The sequence below is a fragment of the Lonchura striata genome, chromosome 5, assembly GCF_046129695.1.
Source record: "Lonchura striata isolate bLonStr1 chromosome 5, bLonStr1.mat, whole genome shotgun sequence".
Taxonomy (NCBI): Eukaryota; Metazoa; Chordata; class Aves; order Passeriformes; family Estrildidae; genus Lonchura; species Lonchura striata.
Window position 1 is genome coordinate 30,496,337 of NC_134607.1, and position 25,201 is coordinate 30,521,537.

Sequence of the window (25,201 nt, forward strand, 5' to 3'; positions counted from 1 at the left end):
CAGTGATTCTTTTGTATTCTGCTCAATAATAAAGGTATTTCTTATAGTTGAGCCAAGAATAGAAATTCTGTGCAATATCATTTGAAATACTTCTGTTTAGAAATGTATAAACCAAATTTTCAGTTGAAATCCATTTTATATTCAAGAATCTGCCAGTGGGTGATGAACTAGATACTTGCATGAAGTTTTTTCATATTTTTTTTCTTATAGCTTTATACTTGTTTTTAAACAAAAGGTCCTTCACCATGATGTAAAATAATTTGTCAAAACCTGTTATGTCAGTATAATTTAAATTATCACCTAAATTTCTAATCTCTTGTAGTAATGGTATTGTGTGACAAAGCCTGTTTTATATAATTCTTACTGAATGACCTTGATTATGCTACCATACTTATGGCAAATGGCAACCCTATCAGCCTTCCAACATTTTGTGAGCAATCAATACCAGTCTATCCCTTTAGGTCATCCCTTTTAACCTTCTTAATATCTCATTAGCTTTTTGCCATTTTTTCCTTCTTTCCACATTATATCAATATTTCTTAAAAATCAATGTTAATCTTCTCCCAAACTTAATTGTTTTTTGAAGAAACTCAAGGACAAGGCTCTTCTAGCTTCTGTGAGGTGCTGAGGGTGTCTCAACTATTCACAAATCCTATCCTCAGATGCTGGGAGGCTGTTTGAACTAAAGTTGTATTACACCTGTATAATATACAACGGGAAATAGTGTTTCAGGTGAAACTTTATACTTGTTTGACTATAATTTAGAGAAATGGGTTAGACTGTAACCTCTGCAAAGCCTTAGAGTGATCTTGGTAAGACCTTACTTGTTTGCCTCTTGTGTTTGATGGCACGTGGTCAGCCAGACAGAAGGGTAAAGCAGCATGAAAGGCAGCATGTACTAAGTCCCTAAGCATGGCCCCAAGCTGGGAAACAAGAACTGTCCTGTGTCTCAGCTCACTCTGCCATGCCTCTACTGTGGGACTTGGTGCAGCTCACTCTGCCATGCCTGTACTGTGGGACTTGGTGCACCTTGCAGGTAACAAACCTGCTGCTTCCTTTTCTGAAAAACAAAGGATGGTATCTCTGCTTGTTTGTTATATATCAAATAGGTGAAGTTTTTATAAATAATTTTACAATTTTGCAAACAGTTTGACAGTTTAAAAATGGTAAAATTTTATGTCTACCTCTTCAGTCTGGTCAGCTACCTCAGCTGTGGTAGGAAAATAGGGAAAACATGCAGTCACTAAATGTGTGTGTGTGCTTGGAGAACCTGGCTGGCTGAGGATTGTCTTTCACAGCAAAGGTGTGAAGACAGTAAGGAAGAGGAATTTGCTTTACTTTGAGTTTTAATACAATTTTTTGATACTTTGTAGCCTTGAATTTGGTTTGACCCACTGCAACAAGGACCTTTGGTGTGGTAAGCTAAGGTACACTCACTGCCACTTGCAATTTGAGATTGATAAAATGATGACAATAAAGACAACAGACAGCTAATGGCCCTATTAGATTCAAGTATCAGAAAGGATATGTGAATATGTAAAGTCCAAACATGTACAGCACAGAGTCAGAACATGGCAGAAATGTACAATGGTTTTCCAGTTTTTACTGTTTTTATGAGCCATACATATACATGCTTCTTAATCTCCTGTGGCCTAAGGAACTGGATTTGTGACTTGTTAAAACTACAAAAAAGAAAGTTTGTTAAGTAAAACAAATCCACTTTCATCATAAGTACCTGAATTGATCAGTGAGAATTGCACATGACAGAAGGCATGACTGACCAGATAAAGATTGCATGCTATACTTTGGAATGTAGAATGTGCATGAAATGTTGGCTTTACAATGCCCGGGATTAAAATGTCCAGTATTACTGAAGCACATGGGATTAAATTATTATTTTAGTAAACTGATCCCCTTGAGGACAACAGAAAAAAAAATCCTTAGGCTAGTTGGCCAAGTTCCTATTGATTTCCAGCTGGCAGGTTGATATCATCTCTTTCCCACTTACATAATGCAGTCGTTAAAAAATAATGTTTTGCTTTCTGTTTTATGATTGCATTTGATTTTTCTGAGAGTCTGTTGTAGCAAATGTGTGCAATATCAGCCTTTGTGACAAAAAAAATGCAATTTTCTATGTGTAAAATTGGATATAATTTCATCTTTGACATTACTACATCACTAATACATATCTTTGAAAGAAATGTGAGATCCTTTTGATACTTTGAGGGCAATAGTATGCAAAGCTATTATTGTCACACAGTATTTCAACTTATTTTATTATACTCTAGTCTTCCACAGCCCATTTTGTATCAGCTTTGGAACTGTGTGTGTCATCTGGCTTAGGAATATATTTGCTGTGACTACATTTGCCATGGGGTTTGCCAAGCTAAACAGAAACTGGCAAAAGCGTTCTCTAGCCTGTGTCCAAAACAAACAGCCTGCTGTGGTAAACACTTAGTCATGTCATTGTTTAGATGCTTATTTTGCTTACAAATCTCATTGGGTGGGCTTTCACTAAAACTAGTGGATTTTCTTAGAAGGACTTATGAACAGATTTCTCTGTCCATACAGCTCTAAAGTAGTGTAAGGCCTCACTGACCTTAAAAAGAGTGAAATTGGAGGCAGCCACATCTAACTTTATTCTATTCCCACTTCCCAAAGGCTTCACAATGTGCAGCTGCAGAACTAGGTCTGTGCTTTGGCATGGAATGGTTTCCATAGGATTTTATTAATGTAGTAGAATATATAGGTGAACTTGTTATTGTCACCTCTAACTAATTGGTATTTACTGCTGCTGACAGTATGTTATCAGTGAGCCAAAATACAAAAGCAAGGTAAAAGTTTCTTCTTACTAATGTGGGATTTGGTTATTATATAGGCTTATTTCAGTTACTAAAACTTTGCCACCTCTTTCCATGTAGGATGCTACAGTGTACGTGCAGAGAAATGAATGCCTCCCATATGGTCAGTGGTGATCTCCCACTTGCACCTCCCTTGCACAGGACAAGCATTCCTAGACACCCTTTACAGCTGGAGAACTGTACTGAGCTCTTGGTGCCTTTTATCCAAACATCCTACCTGCTGCTGAACCTTGAAGGTTTCTAAATGTCTTCGGAGATTTTCTTCTGCTCAGTCTGCAATGCTGCCTTCCTACCAAAACTTTATTAGATCCCAAAAGTAAGTGGACGAACATGCAAAATCCATTGGAATGAGCCTGCCTTGCTCACTGCTAAAACTGTCCCTCCATAGCAGTAATTATATGTGAAGTATTTCTAATGGACATCTTCTACCTGTTACACTCACCCAGGAGGCAGAGACATGCATGGGATGCTCTCTTCCAACTAAAGGACTTCAGGTTCATATCCCCTCTGCTGTAGCAAAGCATGGTAGCCATGGGGCAGTTTGAAGTCTCCTGGTGAAACCAGGAGGGTGTGGCTCAGCAGCCTCACAAGGATTTAGGTGTGAAGAGGCAGGATGCAGTGGAATGAGGAGAGCAGGGTTCTCACTGCTGCTCAGGAGTCTTCTTCCCACTGAGTGACTTAAATTATGGAAGGAACTCTGGTATCTGACTCTGAATTTCATTCTGGAAGTCAGTCTAGAAGTTAGGTGTTGGCACCTTTAAATCTTTCACTGGATCTAACCCAAAAAGGTAGGAAAAAAAAATATCTGAACAATTCTTCTATGCTCTTATGATTTCATACGTATCTTTGCAGTTGTGCACCCTGTAATGTTGATGGGTAAATGTCACTGCTGACAGCTCTTGTGATTTGGGCCATAACTCTTGTGAAATATGTGACCATTTGTAAAGACCTGGAAGGTGGATGAAAACCAGGATGCACTAAGTTTCCATTAAAAAAATAAAATAAAAATAATTTTTTCTTTAGTTGGTATAAAAACCTTGAGAATTTGTCTTCAGTGAAAAGCTGAGGCCCAGAAGATAAATATGACTCCAAGTGTAATAAATGACCAGCATTCCTAATTTCAGCTAATACAACTCTGAGCCCTGACATGACTTTTTGATTGAATTGTAGCTGCAGAACTGAAGCTGGCAGAGTTATAGAACAGGCTGCTGAACATTAGAAGTGGTAAATGGATGGTGTGGGTACCAGACTGATCAGGCTCGAAAACAAGAAATCTCTCAGGTCATTCCAGAATAGATCAATTATTCATTCACCTGGCATTATAGGTCATTTAATCATATATAAACTACTGTCTAGAAAACTTTTAAATTAAGCTTTATTGCAGGCCTAAAAGGCCTGTTAACTTTTTTAACTCTAAGAGAATATTTCAGGGTGATTTTTGCAAGGAGTCAACATCCACAAAAAAGTTTTCTGCTTTCCCCCACGCTATTTTACATCATTTTCATTTCATTCTTTTTTCTACTGAAGAATTCTTGTGTTACATGGCACATACAGGCACTGGTGGTATCAAATAAAATGCATCAGGATGTAGTAGTCTTGTTACTACCAAGTATGTCCTCAATAGCTGCTGATGACTGCATAACTTTTAAATTAAAAAAAAATATTCAACTCCTCTAGTCTTTATGCAAGCAAGTAGTACCAGCCGATTAAAACATGTTCTTTTAGCGAAAACATTTCTCAAAGTAAGATTGTTAATGAATGCAAATATAATAACCTGGGGCTTATTTTAAGTTTTTAATAAGCTGCATATGTTTTAAATACTCACTGAAGACAGTGCTATTTTGAAGGGGTGATTGTTAAGAAAAAAAATCTTTAAGCAAACATCAAATGTATGAGAGGAAAAAATCTGAATGTCTCTATTAGCTGTTCATTTAATCCCAAAATTAAAATTGGCTCCACTGAGAAAGAGCTTTAAAAATTACCTACATTAACTGAATTAACTTCTCTAGAGATTTTAAATTTAATTGTAAAAGCATATTTTTAACTGGAAAATACCAGATTATTTTTTCTTTTTTTTTTTTTTTTTTTTTTAGCAAATGTGTGTATGTTTTAGTCTTCTTTTCAGTCAATTAAACTCTCTTCATGGCTGATGTGACAACTTTATATGTTACAGTTCAGAGGCAGAAGCATTTCAGAATCCCAACGAGGTGTGCTTGAGTAAAACATTCCTCCACAAGGCTGCAGTTATAAGTGTTGAGCATTAAAATCCTTTTTATCCAATAGCTACTTCACGGGATACAGCTGTATTGCATTGAGAAACCTGGACTCAAATGGACCCCCTTCTGGAAATCTTCTAAAGGATATGGATGTGTTGTACACCAGCACAAGCTTGCTTCAATTTCAGATTCCTCTCTGAAAGGTGTTGTGCAAGATTTTCATGGCCCCTGTGGGCTTGCAGGAAGAAAAACTCATATGCTGAATCAGGGTAAAACCCTGTTTCCAATAAAGTTTTGTGTTGGCATTTCCTTTCCCCAGAGTATGTGAGGCTGCAGAGCTCCTCAATTTCAGCTGTGTGAGTACCAATATATCTGTGCTGACAGTGATCTAAATAAGGCAGAGGCTGGATTTAGATGGAAGTGGTCAGATAAGATGCCCACACTGGTCCAGACACTTCTGGCCGTGTAACCAGAGCACACACAGCCCATCTGTGCACTGGCAGCCCCAATACCTGCTGAGACCCTCTTGCTGGACTGCGCTCCCTGGGACGGATGTGCCCCATGCAGGGTCCTGGGTGCTGGTGTGAGACTGTGCTTCCCTCCTCCTTCCCAAGCTCCTGGAGGAGCGGCAGCCCTTTCACATGAAGAGGCAGAGAAACCAAGGCTCAGAGCAGGAGCATCTGAGCTGTTTGTGCTGAGGTTATGGACGGGGACACTGAGGGCAGTGAGGTCTAATCTAAAGCTAATGCTACCCTTTTTAATCTCCTGAGATTCCCTCTGTAATCAATGGAGAGAGACTGTGACATCTGTATGTTCATTTACCACCTTTTTTAAGTCACCTTTTTCAGGATTGAAGTGGTTGCTCTGGAACGGACTATTTCTCCTCCCGGTTTTAAAAAGATCTTAGAGTTACTGTTTATATGCCTAATTCAATGGGGCATGTGAATCTTGGCTCCTAGACTTTTTCTGGAAGGTCACCATCAAGCTCCAAAGCTTGTCATAGATCATGGTGCACTATTCAGCTTAGTGATAAATACATTTAGCATCTCATCACCTGTTACCTGCAAACCCCAGCCTGAAAACCACTGGTGTAACCAACACATGCTACTTAGATACTGTAAAAGCAGTTATTTTGTAATATAGACAAGCCTCATTCAATGTGTGCTATAGCTACTGAGGTTTATTTTTGTTCATTGCTTCATGTGTTTTAAATTTCAAACAAGAGTCTGTGCGAAGGTTTTGAAAGCTCATAAGTAATAAAGATACATTAGCATGCTTAACATATTTTAATCCAATCTCACTGCATTTTAAAATGGGCATGAAGCATTGCATGTTGCAGTACTAATTTTGCAGCAGTGCAGCTTCAGATTTTAGTGAGTACAGTTTACACATACTGAAATACAGTACAACTTCTATGAGCTCTCATCCAACACTTAGCAATAGTGCTTATGTGGATTTATCTCACAAACAAATTAGTGATATTTTAAAACACCCTTTTTTTTTTTTCTGATTTAGAATTGAGTACAAGATTTTAATTTTTTCTGTGAAGCAAAAGTAATGAAAAGAGATGTTAGGGACACCTCAATGCATAATCATTACAGGATAAAATATCTCTCCTGGCCTGAAACTGATTTAAATTTTTGTTATTTTCTCAATGTTTATGCAGCATTCCTGCAACTGAAGGGAACTGGGGCATTATCACTAGAGCCTCCTGAGTTGCTTGAGCAAAAGACAGAATCTCACCCCCAGTCAGCACATCTGTTTGGGCTCTGAGCTCACTCTCTGCCCCAGTGGGTGTTTTCTGACCTGAAGCAGGAAACTGCACAAGAGAGGGAAAGAATCTATGCAGAGCAAGTCCTGTAGCACAACAGGAACAGATCCATGGTGTGGGCACTGGGGCCCTGTGTCCACACTGGCCTTGCTCCAGGGGTGTCCCCTGGACAGGACTGCTCTGGTGGTGAGGTCTGGCTGCTCCCTGGAGCTGGGGCACAGCTTTGTTCTGGCTTCATCTGAGGGGCTGATCTGCTCTGGTTCAAGGTGGCTCTGTGGCCCAATCCCAGTGGTGAGCAGTGGTGAAAAGAGGCATCAAAATCACAGTCCTAAGCAAAGATGCAAACATAGACACGTACAGTGAAAGCCACCCTGGAGCATGTTTGAAATTAGGGCAGTTTCTCGGTGTCAGGGAGTGCTGGGTTCAATCATTGGGTGTAAGGAGTCAGAGGATGCCTTCATGTGCTTCTGTCATGGCAGATGAATAGCATAGCTACAGGGTTGGAGCTCCCATCAGTTTCTCCTCCTAAATAACTCCAGCCATTTATTTTCAAATTTCCTTTTGGAAAGTGTTGAATGCAAACTAAAAAACTGAACCAAACAAACAACTCAAACCAACAATACTAATAACAAAGTAATGTAGTAGTACTTAAGGTTTAAAAAAAAAAAAAAAAGAAGAAATATTTTTTATCTGATCCTCATTTATTTTATGTTTATGTCATTCATTGCTTATTTCATCTTCCTTCAAATGTTCAAGCATTTCTAATTTAGTCTGCCAAATAAGATTTAGACTATGGACTTTCCAATTAGATCATCCTCAGTCTAAATACAGAGATACTATGTTGACAGAAGAATGTTTTATTTCTTGAAAGCTCTTGGCTGGGTACTTGAATTAATTCCACTACTGAGGGAAAGGGCTTCGGTTTGATTTCAAAAGCTTTTTCCTCAATTTTACCTGTTTTACTGGGCCATGGGCATACATATTTTTGTAGTAACACTTTGTGGGCATTGAGAGTTAATATCAATGGGAAACACAAGGCAATATGGGAGAAGCAGCTAGAGACATTAATAAATACACAATTTTTTGGTCAAGTTTTACAAGTATAGTTGATGTAGTAGTTGTATTTCACACTCAGACATCTCTATGCCATTCCTGAGTTGCCCAACAAGACCAATGAGGTAGCATTTAAGAACTGGAAATGCTTCTGCTGCAGAAACATCATCAGTGTAAAATACTCACCTAATTATATCATTAGTGGTTACCTGTCTTCAGGTCAGAGTTAAGCAATGAAGCACAGGAAAAGAAATCATTAGCCTTATTACCAATGACACGACTAAATGGCTTTTAGATGTCCTAGGTTATTTTTTAAATACAAGAAAATGCCACTATCATGAGAGTACATTACAACTGGTCTTTCTTGATTGAGCTACTACCGCTCATTGTTTTGCACTTTACTTACAGTTTAAACAATGAAGAGTTTTATTAAGATGACCTGATCATTGATAAATGAATGTAATTCCCAAACTAGAGATGCAGAGCAGAACATGGATGAATGTTGTGTCACTGTACACTTAATCTTCCTCCCAACAGCATTGATAGGGAGTTGTTTCAGTTGCACAGAACTTACAGCAAATATGGTTACACACATTTTCTGATCCTCCTGTCTATTTAAAAAGTTCTACCTTCACTTTACAAATACAAGATTGAATTGTGTACATTATTTACAGCTGATAACTATTAAATGAAGTGTGAAACTTCCTTGTGAAATATGCCATGCATCATGCTAGGCTTTAATTAGTTACAAGGTCTAGCTCTCTTAGAGTTTCAGTGCAGTCTTTCAGCTCTGGCCCTCAGGGCAATACTGGGACAGTTTTCAAGACAGTAACCTCAACCTTATCTTAAAAAGTCACATGGCCCAGCAGAGGTCTAGAGTGCAAAATATTTGGTGCTGATGAGTTGATGTCCACATCACGTGTGGATTGCCTCAGATTAGGTCCAGCTTGGTCTACCAGTGATTGTTATGCTTTGGGTGCAGTCCTGGAGTGCAGTTTCAGGTTCTGTTTTTCCTTGAGAAGAATCCAGTCCATGAGCCCTTAGACTACTCTGTTACATTAACCAAAACACATCATAAGAAGGGACAGCTGCACAGTTTACTTCAAAAATGTGGTCATGATGAACCACTCATTAACATGAACTCCCCCTACGAAGTACAATATGGATGTAAAAAGTCATAATGTGTGAATCTAGAGCAGCAGCTTAATTACATCTTGTTCATGTAAAGGTCAGCAAAAAACTGAACCCTGACTTTTTTTCACAGGCAATTAATTAAAATGATCACTTAATTTTGTACAAATTAAGTTTTAGGGAAAAATTTGCAGAATTTCTTCCTTATAAAAATGTAACTTCTTAATAAATATAATCTTTTGTGAAGTATTTTCCACTTTTAAATACTTGGCACAGAGTTGATTGACTTCCTAAGACCATTTTGAGTATTTGTCAGCAACTCACTGTGGGAAGGGTAGAGGAAGGACTCATTAAGGCTGGAGAATTAGCTACCACCAGAACAGGCACAATGAGAAACTAGCCATGAGCTGGTGGTGTGTGCTCCAGACCCTGAGCCTGTCTCCACCTTCCCATGCTCCAGTGGTGGATACCTCACCTTGCTTTGATCATCTACACTGCAGACATTTACATCTGAGCCAGTTGTTTAGACTCTTTTTATAGTTCATGGAGAGAAAAAGACACTTCTGAGGCACGAGTTACATGTTCTATTTAGACATCTATGCTAGTATCAGGTGACTCACTGCCTGGAAAGGAGCTATTTCTTTCCATTTCCCTATTTTTCTTTTACACAGGGAGCCTACAGGAATGTTTTAAATACAAGACTTTACATCTTAGACGTTTGAGAATCTCTCCTGAAGACCTGTGTATTTTGTCCAAGAAAAGTCACCTCTGAGAACGCAAAAATGTATTTACATGATTCCTACAGAACAGTTTCAAGAGGAATTGGCTAATAGGGCATGCTCATGTGCTTATTCTGATGGATCTGGACACACAACGTGGCACCATAATGTACCCAACATCAACCTTGTGAATTTGCATATCCACTCAGAGAATAACTTCAGGCCAAGTGCTGGGCTGGGTATCTGCTGCTGTATGGACATGTATGGAAGCTGTGGTTTTAGGGCAATTCTCAGAGCCTCATCAGAAATGCTCTCCCTGCTCCATGGGGGTGGGTCTTGCAACATTTAAACTTACAATCACATTTCAAAAAAGTATTTTTTTGCTTCAAGTGAGTCTTCATTCATGATTTTGATGATTCCTAGAGCTACAATTCTGCTGCTTCTGCAACAAACCATGAAGAGAAATGGCTGTGCAAAATAATGTCTTGAATTCTAGACAATGGATTAATGGTTTGTTTTTTGGTTGTCTGATAGGCAGTATTAAAAGTAGAATAAAAGTTTACTTTATAACAAGCTTTGAGTATTTTTTTTATCTAGGGAGTAGACAGAGATTTTGTACACTTAGTTTAAAAAACAGTCTTCTGCCCAAGTCTCCTGTCGACAAAAATGATAGGAATACCAGAACTGAAGATTAGCTATTTCCATACGTTGCTAACTGAGAGGATTTTGCCAAAAGTAAACAAGGTGGCTGGAACACAGCAGAGCCTGATCAGCTCCACTTGCCTTTTGGCAAATGACATGGTATGCAAATAACTTATTTGGAAGGGTATATAAATATAAATTTTTTTACAGCTATGTAAAATACCTGTATCCATCTGCTATCGTGTAAGGAAAGGTTATGGATCACATGTTGAAAAGATAATGTGGCTTGGCTCTCTGATTTATAAACATTTTTTGTACCTCACCTCAAAGATGTCAGCATTTCAAAGGCTAGTAATCACTATATATAGCTTTTTATCAGTTTTTGTAAAGTGGCTTAGAGTGAGAGGCACTCTTAAACATGATTCCATTTTTTCTTTACTGAAGGACAAAATGAAAGACTAGGGGTTTAGAAGCACCTGAACGTAGTACCTCTATAGACACTTTATCAGTATAAAACCATATAGTCATTATACTAGAGGACATGCTAGTAGAGACTGTCCCCATTATAATGGTGTAAGAATGGATAACTCCCTTTGGGGGTGTTGTAATTAACTAACTTAGCATTAAGTCTTTTCTCTTTAGCAAATGTTCTGTTTCACAAACCTCTCTGCTGACTTCAGTGTTCTGGCTGGTGTGGGAGAGTATTTTGCAGGCTCATCATCCACTTCTATTTTGGAAATACTGTATTTGATTCATAAATATACTGTATCCTTCACTTAAATGTAGTATGTGTCCACTATTTTTGACTTCCAGATCTGTCTCCTTCACATTTCAATCATATTGAGAGGCAAATTCTTATACTGTGCTTTAAGAAAATCTGTCAAATTTTTGACATGTTTGGGAGAGATGTGTCACTGTTATCCTCTAGTTCTGTGCAAAAAAAAGGAGATGTAAGAGAATATGACACAAGATTTTGACCAGTATATAAATGGGGGCCAAGAGCCCTACTCTGCTCCCATGGCTTTGGCAGCCACTGGTCGAGGCAACTCAGACACAAGGCTATGGTGACCCTGGGTCAGGCTGCTGAGGAGAGCTTTGTGAGAAACCTCTAAGAAATCTCCTTTGGGCTCCCCAGAGCTTTTTAAAGCTCTGATATTCCTTCTTTGCCCTTCCTGGAGCTGTTTCAGCCATGCTTGTGCATTGCCATGTACCACTCTAATGAAGATCCTGATCTCCCAGGTTGACTTCCTGGGTTGACCTCAGACTTGCCTTAGCCTTGTGACTTGTCTAGCAATCTCTGGGATGTGCTGACTTTGGTTGCTGCCACCAGACCTGCTGTACTCTGCTTCATTAGTTTGGCTCTGGTGGGACTTAGTGTCCCTGCCATTTCAAAGGTTTCAAAAACCCATTTACCAAGTTATGTTCATGTGCTGTGTTTCCAGCTGCTAAAATCTTCTAGCATATTGGAGTTTGTTAGACAGATTTGGAAATTAGAAACATTCTGAAAATATCTTGCCTGGAAACCAGGCTGCATTTCCTACATGATGGCTACCTTTCTTTTTAAAGTTTAAGCTTTTACATCTCCTGTTCATTGCTGAAACACTTATTTGAAACAAGCCACAGTTGGGCCTTCTGAAGGTATATTCTATTAACAGATAGTTGCACAATTTCTTTGGCCTTCGTATAATGCTTTCTGTCATAGTTACTGATGTGCAATGCCTTTTCTCCACCTTTTCTTTTTTCTCCACATAATAAAATTAATAAAAAACATTATTCTTAAAGAAGTGCACACAAAACACCCAAGTTTTAAGTTCATTTCTTTAACAATAATGTTTCTTGAAAAATTCAAACACACTTTTTCTGTAGCACCTTGTAACTCAGAACCCAGTAGTATCCACTACCACTTAGTGGAAGTCAGTGACTTTGTGGTTCTGTATTCTTTAATAGCTATTAAGCAGCAGGCTCTTGCTGAACAATGATTATTCAAGAGGTTTTATTGCCTTTGTGGGCTCAATTCCCATCTTTGAATAACTCAGAAAGTTACATTTCTCACCTAAGTAGCAACAAAAACCTCATCCAGAACTCAGAATGTCAGAACTTCACACCATTTCAAATGAAAAAAAAAAAAATCAGGTCCATTTGAATGTCATTGAAAACTGTACTGGTGATTGCAGTTATGGAAGAGAGCCATTGGAGCACGAGTTACTTTGTCGAAATCACTGCTTCGATGCACAGAGGTTCATCACCTTCTGTGTAAAAGAGGCACAGAGATTGACTGATGCATTTGGTTTTGCTTGGCTATAAAGAGATGTTTACAGTAAGCATTTATTGCAGGCAGGGGTTAAACCTGCAGCCTCTCAGGCTGTGCCTCTATGATCCATTTTAGCATGGTCCTGCCAGTCTTGTTAGGTGTCAGATGCTGCCTGTAACGGTCAGGAGTTCACAAATAAAAAAACCCCATAATTTAAGATCTCCTTTATGACACCTTGGTCCCCAGAACTGGATTTTTTGCCTTCCAAGTTACTTGTGTAGGTAGTAGCTGTCACCAGCCCTGACATTAGCCCTCTGTACAAACTGACATTAGCTACTGTTGGGTTTGAATCAGAATCCTGCTAAGAGAATCATAGATGTGTTTTGCCTCTCACCTGTGTCACCTATCCTCACGGAATGGCCATGTGAAGCTTCTTATTATCTTCCCTGCCTCCCCCCCCCCCCCAGTAAATGTTCTCTGTTTGCATTTAGTTAAAACACAGCAAACTTCAGTTGTGCATTTATTTATCATATTCCCACCAAAAAGTCATTGCAAATATATGTAAAAGATACACCCTTCATGTCCTCAAAATGGTGCTGGAGAAAAGATGTGGCTAGAAGAAACAGGGGGAGGCACCATGTTACATTCAGGTTGGTGGCCAAGCTGGAAGTACATTGGAGGTTTCTGTATCCTAATCTTTTGACCTCAGCCTGTTTCTCCAGCTGCAAGATTCACACAAGAGTTCAGGCACCACATGTGCCCTCAGGATATCACTTGGTTTTGCTTTGCTGAACTTTCTGTTAAGCTGCTTGAGAGGCAAAGTATAAATGCAGTTAGAAATTGGTCTATCCAACAGTGATGATGCATGGCTGATTTTCCTGATGGGAGTAAAGGAGGATATCTGGAATAGAATTTTGCTCAAGGCTGAACATCAAGACATTGAGTCACTCATATGACTATATTCCTGATTTCTGAGATAGATCATTGAAACCACATCTCCTCCATCTTCTGTCATGGAAGATTCTGAGAAAAAAACAAATGCAAACATGAGATAATATATCCTGCCTAAGACCTGGCAGTATTCCCAGTGCCATTTTGCAATTGTAAAAGAACTTTTCCATAAGAGAAGTTACAGGCTTGAACAACTCATCGAGCGTCGTCTGAGTCCCGTGGTTTGTTAATGGGGCAGACCTTTAACTTAAACACAAGCAGTAACACACAACAAAGATGATCGGGGAAGCACTGGTTGGACATATTTAAGCATTCTTGGAATTCCTCCTTCCAGCAATGATGTTCTAAGTAAGTGAGACAGCCCTGAGCGAAGCAAAGAAAAATGTTGTTCCTTTTAAGGAAAGTAGTTCAGACTAGCGTGAAATGGGGAGACGGAAAAGATCTGGCTGATGTCAGGGGCCTGGCGAGCCGGCCATCCTTTCCTGGGGTTCGGAGCCCGTCCTGCGCCGAGCGGAGCGCGGCCGGCGCCGCGGGTGCAGTTGCGGGCAGCGCCCTGGAGGTGGAACCTTCTCACCGAGGCTGAGCGGCGCTCCCGGGCGGGCGCCGCGGCCCCGCCGGGGCTGCGCTCCCGCGGCTCCGCGGGGCCGGCCCGGGCGCTCCGGGCCCGGGGCATCCCTGTGCAATGCTCGTGTGGTGGGCAGAGCCTTTAGGAGCGCAGCAAACTTCCAGAGCCTTCCGGCGAGCGCTCCCGGCTGTGTCCCTCAGCCTCCGGGATGGCCCTGGCTCGGCGCTGCCGAAACCTGCCTGGTGTCGGGAGATAAAGGGGAACTCCGCCACCCGGGATCCGAGCTGCGAGCCAAACCCGGGGACGGGACAAAGAGCGTCGGGAATCTTATCCCGTGTCATCGATCCTGTGGCGGGGGACGCGACTCCGCCGCCCGCGGAAGGCGGGATGGGGATGGAAGCTCCGCACGCTGGGGGAGACCGCATCAAACAGAGCCGGCCCGCGCCGGTGACCCCCTCTTTGTCCCCCTCGCTCCCGCTCCTCACAGCCTCAGCCTTTACCGGCTTCCTCGGCTCGGGAATCCCGCGGCGTTCGCCGGCACCGCGCCCCGGGCGGAGCGGCTGTGCCGGGGAGGGCGGTGCCGACGGCGGCGGGCGGGCCCGGAGCCGCAGCCCGCGACCAGCTGGGGATTCACGTGGAGCCGCGCCGTGCCGTGCCGTGCCGGGCCGTGCCCTGCCCTGTCCGGCCGCGGAGCGTCGCCTCCTTCAGCACCAAGAACAGCTACAAGTGTGGCTACGCGCCCGCCCCGCTGTGCCGAGCCGTGCTCTACCGCGCCCCGCCGCGCTGAGCCATTCCGGGCCGTGCCCCGCGGTTCCGTGCCGTGCCCGTCCCGCCAGAGTCGCGGTAAGCGCGGGCAGCGTCGTGCCGCTCCCGCCGACGCCGGGGGCTCCGAGCCTGGGCTCCTGGCGCGGCCCGCTCCGGCGGCGCGGGGGCTGGCCGGGGGCGGGGGCTGGCGTGTTTTCTTGCTTGGCTGTGAACGGCTCGGCCGGGCCGGTGCGTGTGTCTGCTCTGCGACTGAGCGGCAAGGCAGAGGAGGGTTGGTATCGTCACGGGCGCTGAGCCACTGACCCCAAAAAGTTACCTTGTGGATTTTTTTTGTTGTTGTTTTTTTTAGGGGTGGGGAGGAGAAGTGAGGAAGGAGTCAGTGAAGCAGGTTCGGCTTGGCTGTTCGCGAGTATTAAACAGCACGACTGAAACCGCTTTCCTGGATACCTGTCCCAGGCTGAGCTCTCGCATATTAAGCTGACGCTGCTGAGGGAAACTGTCTGAGACGAGGCTTGTACAGAAATTACCTCATGCCATTCCCGATCGACACCGAGTATAATTCCAGGGACCTCAACTGTAACATGGATATGCAACTCTTTTCGATCAAGGTATTTGTGTATCTGTGTGTGTCGTCTTTAGTTCTTATTTTAAGCAGAGATGAGAAGGCAAATGCGCGTTTTGCCTGTTAAGATTTTTGGGCTGGGGAATCCCGGGCAATCCTCTCCGCCTGTTTCGTGGCGCCGGGAGCTTTTTTTTTTTTTTTTTTCGTTAATTATTTATCATTTTTATTGCCGATATCCTCCCCCAATCAGATCTAACGAAAGAGATCCCGGACACGGTGCCGTCACAGCAGCGAACAAAAAGGGAGAATCTCGGAGCTCCCGAGCAGTGAGGTGTCCCCCCGGCTGTGTTAGCCGGGTCCTCTCCCACCCCCAGGGGGAGGGGGGTACAGGGGTTCCCCCGCGCTCCCCGCCACCTTGTTCACGTTTGGCTGGCCAGGAGGAAAGAGGGGGCTTCCGCCGCTCCGGGGGCACGGGCCAGCCCTGCCCGCCGCCGCCAAGTTCTCCGGGGCCAGGGTCGGGGCGAGGTGCCGGCCGCCCGCCCATGCCTTGCTGGGTGGCCTCAGCTTCCTTGACTCCGCCGGGGACACCCCCGCGTCCCTGGGGAGGGAAGGGGCAGGAGGATCCCCGCCGAGCTCCGGGGGCTTCTTCCGCCGAGGGAGAAGGCGAGAGGCTGTACCGGCACGAGGCAAGGGCTTAACTGTCCTCGGCGTGGAGCAGCGTCCCCAGCGCTGGCATGTGCTGATTGCAGGAATGCAAAGTGTTGGCAGGTGAACGTACGACACGGTTAAAAACCCCAAACCAAACAAGCCAACCAACAGCAACAGAAACCAGAGAAATAAGAAAAACAAACACAAAAACGTACAACACAAGTAGTAAAAATCAATCAGTGACCCAAAGTGCATGGAAATCCGACGTTGGCATTTTGGAGTTTGCAAGCTTCAGACCTCTGGGACCAGGGATTCATTAAAAGAGACTTAGGTTTGCATCGAGGTGGGAACAGAAGCTCATTAAAGCTGACTAGTTGATGCAAGGAGAGGAAGGAATCACTGGCGGCTGGAAAGAAAAGGAGACGCTTGTTTTTGCATCACCGCTGACGGAGGTGCAGCACTCTCGGCCGAGGACCAGGGCTCGGAGGGGACCGGCGGAGCCTTGGCTCCAGCCGGGAATTCCGTATGTTCCCTCCGTCCCCCGCCCACGGGCCGCCTCGGCTGCAACGCCGCGGCGGGAGGCAGCTCAAACCCGTCCTACGGCCGCTCGCTGGAAGGAGCGAGGCTGCGAGGAGAGCCGCAACCGGGCTGTGCCGGAATCCCTCCACAGCACAAGCTAGCTGGGGTACGGATGAGCCTGGGAAGAGACAAAAAATAATAAATCGCTCGGCTAAGTAAAGTGGAGAACAATAGGGGGCTCCCTTCAAGGGAGAAGCGCAGCGGTGATGGGCGATGGTCGCGGAGTTGCTCGGGGAGAGCCGGCTCGCCCAGCCCGGGGGCGCTCCCCGGGCCCCTCCGCTGGGCGGGGCCGGCCTGGCTGCGGTAGCTCTTCCTGGGGCCGGGAAAGGTGCCGAGCACGCGGAGAGCCGGGGAAGCACGGAGGAGCCGCGCGGAAAGCCGGTGCGTGGCCGGCTGCTGGCTCCCGCCGCTGTGCGCCGGCGGCAGGCGGAGAGGGGCGGAGGGGCAGAGAGCGGCAGCGCGGAGTGCTGCGCGGGGTGCGGGCTGCGCGGGGTGCGGTGCAGGGTCCGCGTCGTTGGCTGCGCTGCGCTGTGCGGAGCGCGCGGGTGCGGATCGCGGAGCGCTGCTCGGAGCGCCGTGCGGAACGCACGGGCGCGCCCTGCGCCGGATACGGAGAGTGGGATGTGGAGAACGGGATGCGGAGCGATGCTCGCCCGGGGAACTCGCCCGGGGGACTCGCCCGCTCGCTTGGGCCCGTCGCCGGGGTCGGGAGTGGACACAGTGGGGGACTTTACTGCCGGGTGCCCCGGGACGATTTCGGCGTGCGGCTGTATTTCTGGGGGCAAAGCCGTTCTTGCAGAGCACCGGACTGCACCAGCCGTACCTGCTCTGAACACAGCTGTGTGGACTGGGGAGCGGGAGTCTAGTGGGAAGAGGGTCAAATGAAAGCAGAAACAACAGAGAAAGCTCTCCTAGGGTGCTTGGGAAATTCTTGATCATAATTTCCTGGACCAGAGGTGAGCCCTTTTTCTGAAGGTTTTAATTCTGATGGGGTTCATTAAGTCCAAGCAAGGGCAGAGGAAAATACTCAATGTAGTTTCTCTTTTAAAAAATTGTAGGCTCCTCTTAGTCTTACCCCAGCAGAAGGACCTGTGCTGGATTTTCACAGGGTATCTTGTTTGGTAAATGGATATTTGCAGGGTAGGAAGTGAAGGCAGGTGCTCTGGGGTATTTGAAAAGGGGCTGATTAGGCTGAAGGTAGACATCAGACTGCACAGGGAAGAAATAGTTCCTGTAAACGAGATACTGAGAGTGATTCGCCTTGAAGTCCTGATTATTGTGTAAAGGTTACCTCTGTGGCAGGGGCACAGCAAACCATTACAGAAGAGCCGAGGTAGATAAGACTACTTACATCAGTGAAGAATTCTCTTTCAAGTTAGGAGTTGCGATGTCAAGGCCAAAGGTTTTCCAAATTCCCTTTTGTTGTCAGCAAAAACCCATTAATCTTCTATATGTGTTGGGCTACTGTGTGCAGGTGGCAACTCTTTACCTGTTCTATGTGGAAATTCAGCTATTTGCTTGCTGTGGAATGCTGTACAGGGGAAAGAAGCAACTTTTGTGAACACTGAAATGAATGTTTACAAGAGAATTCTTTCATAGTTCAGAGGTGTCAGTAGTAAAACATCATAACAATAAAATTTGGGGTTTTTTTGCTCCTCAGAACTTATTAATGGAATTTGCCAGTGTTTTATTTTCATTCAGTAAAACCAGATCAGTTTTGTATTGACTGGACAATCTGATGTTTTGTGAATGGGTTTTCACTCTAGAACTTCTTGTATCCTAATTCACATAATATTTGCTTTATTTTATCTTGGTGCAGTTCCAACCATGCTTTAAATACAATAACAGATTAGTTTTTTTGGCTCACACAAAATTTAAAACATTTTTTCTGAGGTATTTTTTCCCCTCACTTGGTAGCTTATTTTGTCCCTCAATAAAGGGTTCATGTATGTCTGTCTAACAATGTCAGCTGTAAAATGTCCATCCTGCCTATGCTACAGAGAGTACTCCTTGCTCATGCTGCTATTTGTAATTGTGAGATTTTTTTTAAAAACTGTATTCCTGATGAACATATTGAATCTTTCTACATGTTTTCAGCAAAAAACTTCAGTGCCAGCTGAAGATGCTCTTTCAAGAACCTCATTAACAAAATAGAAATATTTCCTATATTTATTTAAGTATTTATCTGTCACTCAACCCATTATTTAGACCTTTTCATTAACATAGAGAGGTTCCATAATAAGCCTGTCGTTTAGTGCAATGAGTTTGTGGTTGGAGTAATGACTGGTCTGGGTTCATTCTGATGCACTGGTTCTGGCAGTGTGGTACAAAAATACACAACCTTAAGTACCGAATATCTGATAAAGCTGAATGATTTTATGAAGGAAGTAATTTCAGAACCAGACACTACATGCAGAAGTTTCTATCTCCTCTGTCTTGCAGTACTCCGCCTCCTTAGGTTTAAAAATAAATATATATTCTAGCAGAACAAGTGGAGGTTTGTGCTGAAATACTGACTTTAAAAATAGCAATATGTTCTGATAATGCCAGATATTTTTAATTAAATAAACCCAAGAGAAGCATGTATTACAAGGTGACTGGAAGAGACGCTTTGTGGTGCACTTACTCTTGGGCTGTGCAGGGGAAATATATGAATTTCTTCTCTGAACACACCAGCTACTACAGTGGGGAACCTGGTAAATCAAGTATATATTTGCATTAATTCAAACTTTTATGGTCATTTGGAAAAGGACAGCATTTTACTTCAAATGAAATCTCTGTACATGAGAAAAGTTCATTCAGGCTTTATAGCCCAGAGGCCTGTGCTTTTTCACTAAAATTCATTGATAAAAATGGAATTAATTTAGATCATATGCTTTCTGCTTAGCTACACAGACTTGAAATGTTCTGTAAAAGGTAATGTTAATCAATATATAAAAAGCAGTGTGCCATGAATAAATTAGGCAGTATAATAGAAGCTTTTATTTCTTAGGTAACATTAAAAAAAAACTAAAGGGCCTTAAATTTTTAAAAAGAACACTTTAAAATTTTATTTCTGTTTTATAGACAAGCAGTGGACACTTGCAGCTAAGAAACATACTTCTTCAGGAAACCATGCAATCTGAGGCAAAGCAATTAATGCTTATGAAGGCTATAATGTTGAAAAATGCTAATTGCCAATTCATTTGATTTTCAGTCAGTTCCAGATAAAGTATTAGACTGACGATCTTGGACTCACTGTAGCTTCTCTATTGTTAGAATTTAGGTTGCAATAGCTGAATTCATCACTATTTGTTGCATGAAGATTGACACTTGCTTTAATTTCTGGACATTCTTTGGCTGTAAGGAATTAACCTGTGGCTGAGAAAGGGGAAAAAGCAGTGTTTCTTTCCTTCGGGAATATTTTCCCTTTGTCAGTGGTGCTTTCTTGTTCTCCATATAGTGTTAAATAAGAGTAGTCATATCTTTTATTGCCTCGGTGAATTTCTCCCTGCCTGGTTTGTATATACATGCATGGACTACTGAGTTCATTGTGGAACCATAAAGCAAATTGCCTCCATACCTATTTTAGGTCTACTCTTTGATATTTTGAACCCATAACTGTTTTTTTTTTTTTTTTTGGTCTACTATGGCAATAAAAAAACCAGATAATTGTGGCTAGTTAGTAGTTCAAGCTTTTCTCTATAGTGTGGACCATATGAGAAATATCCCATGGGCCTGGATCAAATTGCACTGTAGTGTGAGTCAAGTTGTTCAGTTTATGAATGACTCTGAGTTCGGCCCACAGGGCCGAAGCCCAGGCAGCTTTGTAACCTGCATGCCTAAAAAGAGCCAAGGGAGAATGGTGGGATTATCACAGAAAACAGCACAGATTTTGCATTGAACCCTGAGCCAAATTCAAGCAAAATGAAATGTCGAGAGGCATGCAAAGTCCTGTGTGCTGTTCTCAATTGCAGTGATTGTATTCATACCTACCAAATGTATTATTTTCAACTGGTTCTAATACAAGATCACAGTGAGATGGTTTCACATTCAGTAGAAGACTTTCCATTGTGAATCTTTTTCTCAGGTTTTCAAATAGCCATTATTTGAAGACTTCAACTTCTGTGAGCTTAGTATTATCATGGAAGGAAATCATATAACAAAATTAGTGTAAGACAAGGAGTATCAATTTAAAGCATTATCAAAGTGCATTTTGAGTTTTGTTACCACACGATATATAAAATTTTTGTGGTTTTGTCTGTAGTTGTCTTCCAGTGTGACCATATTTTTAGTAATAACTAGTCAGATCACTAAGAAAAGTAGATATTTACAGATGAGCCTGATGCCTGGATTTTCTGTACAGGCAGCAATATAGGCACTTGTTCAGTGTGATCAATTTCATAGTAAGTAAAACTTTTGTAGAAAAAAGGATAAGATAAATTTACCCTAGGATGTCCACTGCTCTCCATAGCCTGTAACAGATGTATTGAGAGACTGGTTCAGATGCAATTGCCCACAGTGTACCTATCCAGTATGAGGTAAAATTACTTCTCACTTTCCTCAGAGGTTTAAAATTTTATTCAGGCATGTATAATTTTGTTAAGAATTAAAATAAATAAATGCCTTCACTTGAGAATTAAAGTGTGGGCAATTTGGAGATATTTATAATAGTCAGTCAGGTGTTTAGATATGTAGGCTGAAATCCTCATCTTGTTTAAATCAGTGGGATCCCTCTAAATATCACTGCAGGCACAACATTGTTCCTATTTAATGTGGTCCAGATGCAAGCAGAGAATAGAGAAAAGAGACCTTGTTAATGTTAAACCTCAGCTCAAGTCAAATGTTGGAAAAGGAATGTTGGATGTATAGCTGTTTTCCTAATATAATATGTTATGCTCTTTTTACTTGAGAAATCAGCTACCTTTTCATAAAAATAATTTAGTGTTAGACATTATCTTGAAGGAGATTTAGATATATAGTTAGACTCCCCTCAAAGTGTATTCCATTGGAGAAATAATCAGTCTAACATCCAAATGAATTGAACGTGCTTGTACTGCATTGGATGAAGGGTGTACTTAAATTCAGGCGCCCTGATTACTCCATTGTCATAAATGAGACCTCTCCAGGAGTGAGAGTGTAAGTGGTTATTGCACTTCTGTAGGCTGGAGCAGAATAATAAAGTTGAACAGAATAATGCAGTAAAACAGAAAATATAATGTGTTATGGATCAGGTCTGTTTCTGGGTGCCATGCAACACAAAAGTAAATATGAATTACTGTTCACAATCTGAACACCCAGCTAAGTTTAGTTCCCCTGATTCGGCTCCTGCTCTGCTGGCATCATCAATTTTCTGGCTTATAGTGCAGTGCAGCCAGGTGTTCAAATTCACTGAAGGCCAAAATTTGCTCAGTTAAAGAACATTGAAAGTAAAACCTAGGTGATGTAACTGCTATTCAAAAGTAAATACACTGTGTGACAGGTATAAAACTGCTGAAGTAAATGGTATTTCTCATGGTTTTTAAAAATTATTTCTTATTTTTTTTTTCAGAAGTACCTCAGCTGTAGGGCAAAATACAAGGACATAAGCTACTGACCTCCTTTTAGCATCAGGACCAGGCATACTACCCTACTCCTCACCATCAATTAACAGCAACTGAAAAACAGCCTCAGAAAAGCTGGTCAACCTGTTCCATCAGTGGACATCTTTTGTAAAACACATTTTATGTACTTCTGCTGAGGTATTTTTTTTTCTACCTACCTACCGCATGGTTCTATATTACTTACTGGGCACTGATGGTAGCCTCCAGAAAGTGCGGCTTCAAATGGTCAGCCTCATCCTCTAGCAAGAAGAAAACCTGGATACTGGATAGCAACAAAGTCTTCAGAGAAAATGGTATACGAAGGCAAACGATTGGTTTCCTGCCATTGTTTCTTCCTGTTAACAGCCAGATTCTACTGGATACTCACTCTGATGCAAAGGACTCATGGCCAGGAATATGCCCACTCCATTCGACTGGATGGGGACATCATCTTGGGAGGACTGTTCCCCGTTCATGCAAAAGGGGATAGAGGGGTGCCTTGTGGGGAGCTCAAGAAGGAGAAGGGGATCCACAGACTAGAGGCAATGCTGTATGCCGTTGATCAAATTAATAAAGACCCTGATCTTCTTGCCAATATCACCTTAGGTGTCCGTATCCTTGATACGTGTTCCAGGGACACTTATGCATTGGAGCAGTCCCTAACATTTGTGCAAGCATTGATAGAAAAAGATGGATCAGATGTGAAGTGTGCAAACGGTGACCCACCTATTTTCACTAAGCCAGACAAGATATCAGGTGTGATAGGTGCTGCAGCAAGTTCTGTGTCCATTATGGTTGCAAATATTTTAAGACTCTTTAAGGTAAGTAATATTTTCTATATTTTTTATTTTTTTAATTTCAAGAACAATTAAATAAGTGAAGTGGTTGTGTTGTCATACTTTCAAAAAAGAAAGGACATTTTTCACATTCAAAAATCTGAAATGGCTTGTTTTCTCTTTCAGAGCAGAGGGAGGAAAATACCTAAAAACAGTGTTTGCAGACCTTATTTTAAGGAACCAAGAGCTTCTGTTAAAGTTCTGAGCAATGTGTGCACATTTAATCTCTTTAGGAATTCGTATCCTTACTTTTAGACTACTCAAATTTGCTCCATGTTAAGCATTTATGCTCATCAAGACTATGTTAGGTTTAATTCCCCAAATTTCCAGGAGAATGAAAAAGTAGATTTTTAACATAAATATTTTTTTGGAGGATCAGATAATTTCCTTACCTATAAAGATATGCCAGTAATAATCTAGTGCTACTGATGTGCATGTCTAGCAAATGAAATGCACTGTAAAATCTTTGATTTTTTTGAAATTTTACCTCCTCCATATTTTCTGCAAGGTGATATTTTTTCTAGACTCTGTGAGAAATTATTTTTAGGCAATGGTTCTAGTGGCATTTGTTTCCAAATACTTTGTAAAGCTCAGACATTCTAGATAATGGAAAAGTCAACCTGCCACTTGTAAATTTGCTAAATTAGATGTGAAGATGAACACATTCTAATCAATAGACTTGGATGGAAATGATCAGGCAGCAGATATTTAATTTTTTAATCCTTTGTAATGCCAAGCAGATGATGGTAAGTTGGGCACTCTTTTCTATGTGCAGAACAATTATAATTTATGTCTAAATCTATTACTGTCCTACCACCCACTGTTCTTTCATCCATTCTTGCCTTATTTTATACAACTTTACAATCACCAAAACTGACTTAAAGACCATTTCTTTGAGTATGGTACAGAAGATTCTGGTAATGTTTAATACTGCTGTTATGTATTTTGAAAAGTGTTGCACTTGTGTTCTAATTGTTGTAACTGAGATTGTTTAGTAGTAGCGAAAGATTGAACTTTTTTTGATGGTTTCTCAGCAAAGTGTATTTTAGTAATTTGAATGGAGATTTTAGTCTTTCCTTTTGGTTCTCCCTCAAAGGAAATAATGATGATTTACAATTCAGTGGAGAAGCAAAGTGACTTCTGGGTTGTGGTCAGGTGTTTCTTCCAGTCTCAAAACTGACGCTCAGCTGCAGTTACTGCACAGGTTTGAGAGTAGCGGACTAGTTCTAACCATATGTTTTACTTGTTAAAATCAAGTAAACAAAACTGAGCTAAACTTAAATAATGTTCTATATAGAGAGCACCTCTGGAGCCTGATGGGGAGGACTTTCTGTCCTGGGAATCATCAGGCATGTTGCAGGAGGTGTCTATTTTTCAGTTCACATCCTTTTTTGAAGTTGTGTTGTCCTATTAAATAATGTATATTTATGAAATAATGATAGATGGAATGGTCAGTTTAATACCCATTGTAATGCAGGGCCATGTAGACTACGACTTGCATCCAGTTTTGAGTTGAATGGGGTTCTATAGACTGATTTAAGAAACTAAGCCTGGTAAGACATGCATTAACTGTGAATTAAGAGCAGCAAGAAGGAAAGAGGCCTATGAATTGTCTAAGATAGTGGCAATTTGTCTTCTGAAACCTTGACAGCTACCTCCTGATTTACATTATGCAATAAGATTGCAAATAACATTCTACTGCAGTCTTAATCAATAGAGGGTCATGTGATATCCCCTCTGGGGAAAGATCTTATTTACCCATTTAATTGATGTAACACAGCTGCTAGCAAAAGGAGGAGACATCTCTTTTAGTTTTAAATATAGATCCTGTACAAATATTCTTAATAATGTAAAAAAAGAGATAAATTATGCCCTTTAATGTCTGATGATGGACCAACATGTGAAGTCTGTTTTTACACTTTTCTCTCAGAAGTGAATCTCTTCATGAATAAAGGCTTCTGGATAAGGCTCTGGGTTAGGAGCACTGTAGAAACCACTCACAATGGTTATAGTCAGGAGGATTAGGAAATTAAGGGTCATTTTCTAAAATTTAGATGTATAATCCAGTTTGGGTTGTATTCAGACCAAAG

General features: G+C 41.9%; 1 protein-coding gene across 5 annotated transcripts in view; it reads left to right on the plus strand.

The window, feature by feature from the left end:
* The first annotated feature begins 14,720 nt into the window (after positions 1-14,720).
* GRM8 (glutamate metabotropic receptor 8) overlaps positions 14,721-25,201 on the plus strand; it is a 316,036-nt gene continuing 305,555 nt past the window's right edge. The window contains exons 1-3 of one of the 5 annotated variants that reach the window (XM_021555217.3): positions 14,721-15,003; positions 15,275-15,533; positions 22,245-23,096. In XM_021555217.3, coding sequence (XP_021410892.1) covers positions 22,587-23,096 — 510 coding nt within the window. In that variant the 5' untranslated portion in view covers positions 14,721-15,003; positions 15,275-15,533; positions 22,245-22,586. Of the gene's footprint in view, positions 15,004-15,050; positions 15,534-15,953; positions 16,821-16,897; positions 17,096-22,244; positions 23,097-25,201 lie in introns of those variants that run through there. The other 4 variants (XM_021555218.3, XM_021555222.3, XM_021555220.3 and 1 more) reach the window with 4 other exon arrangements.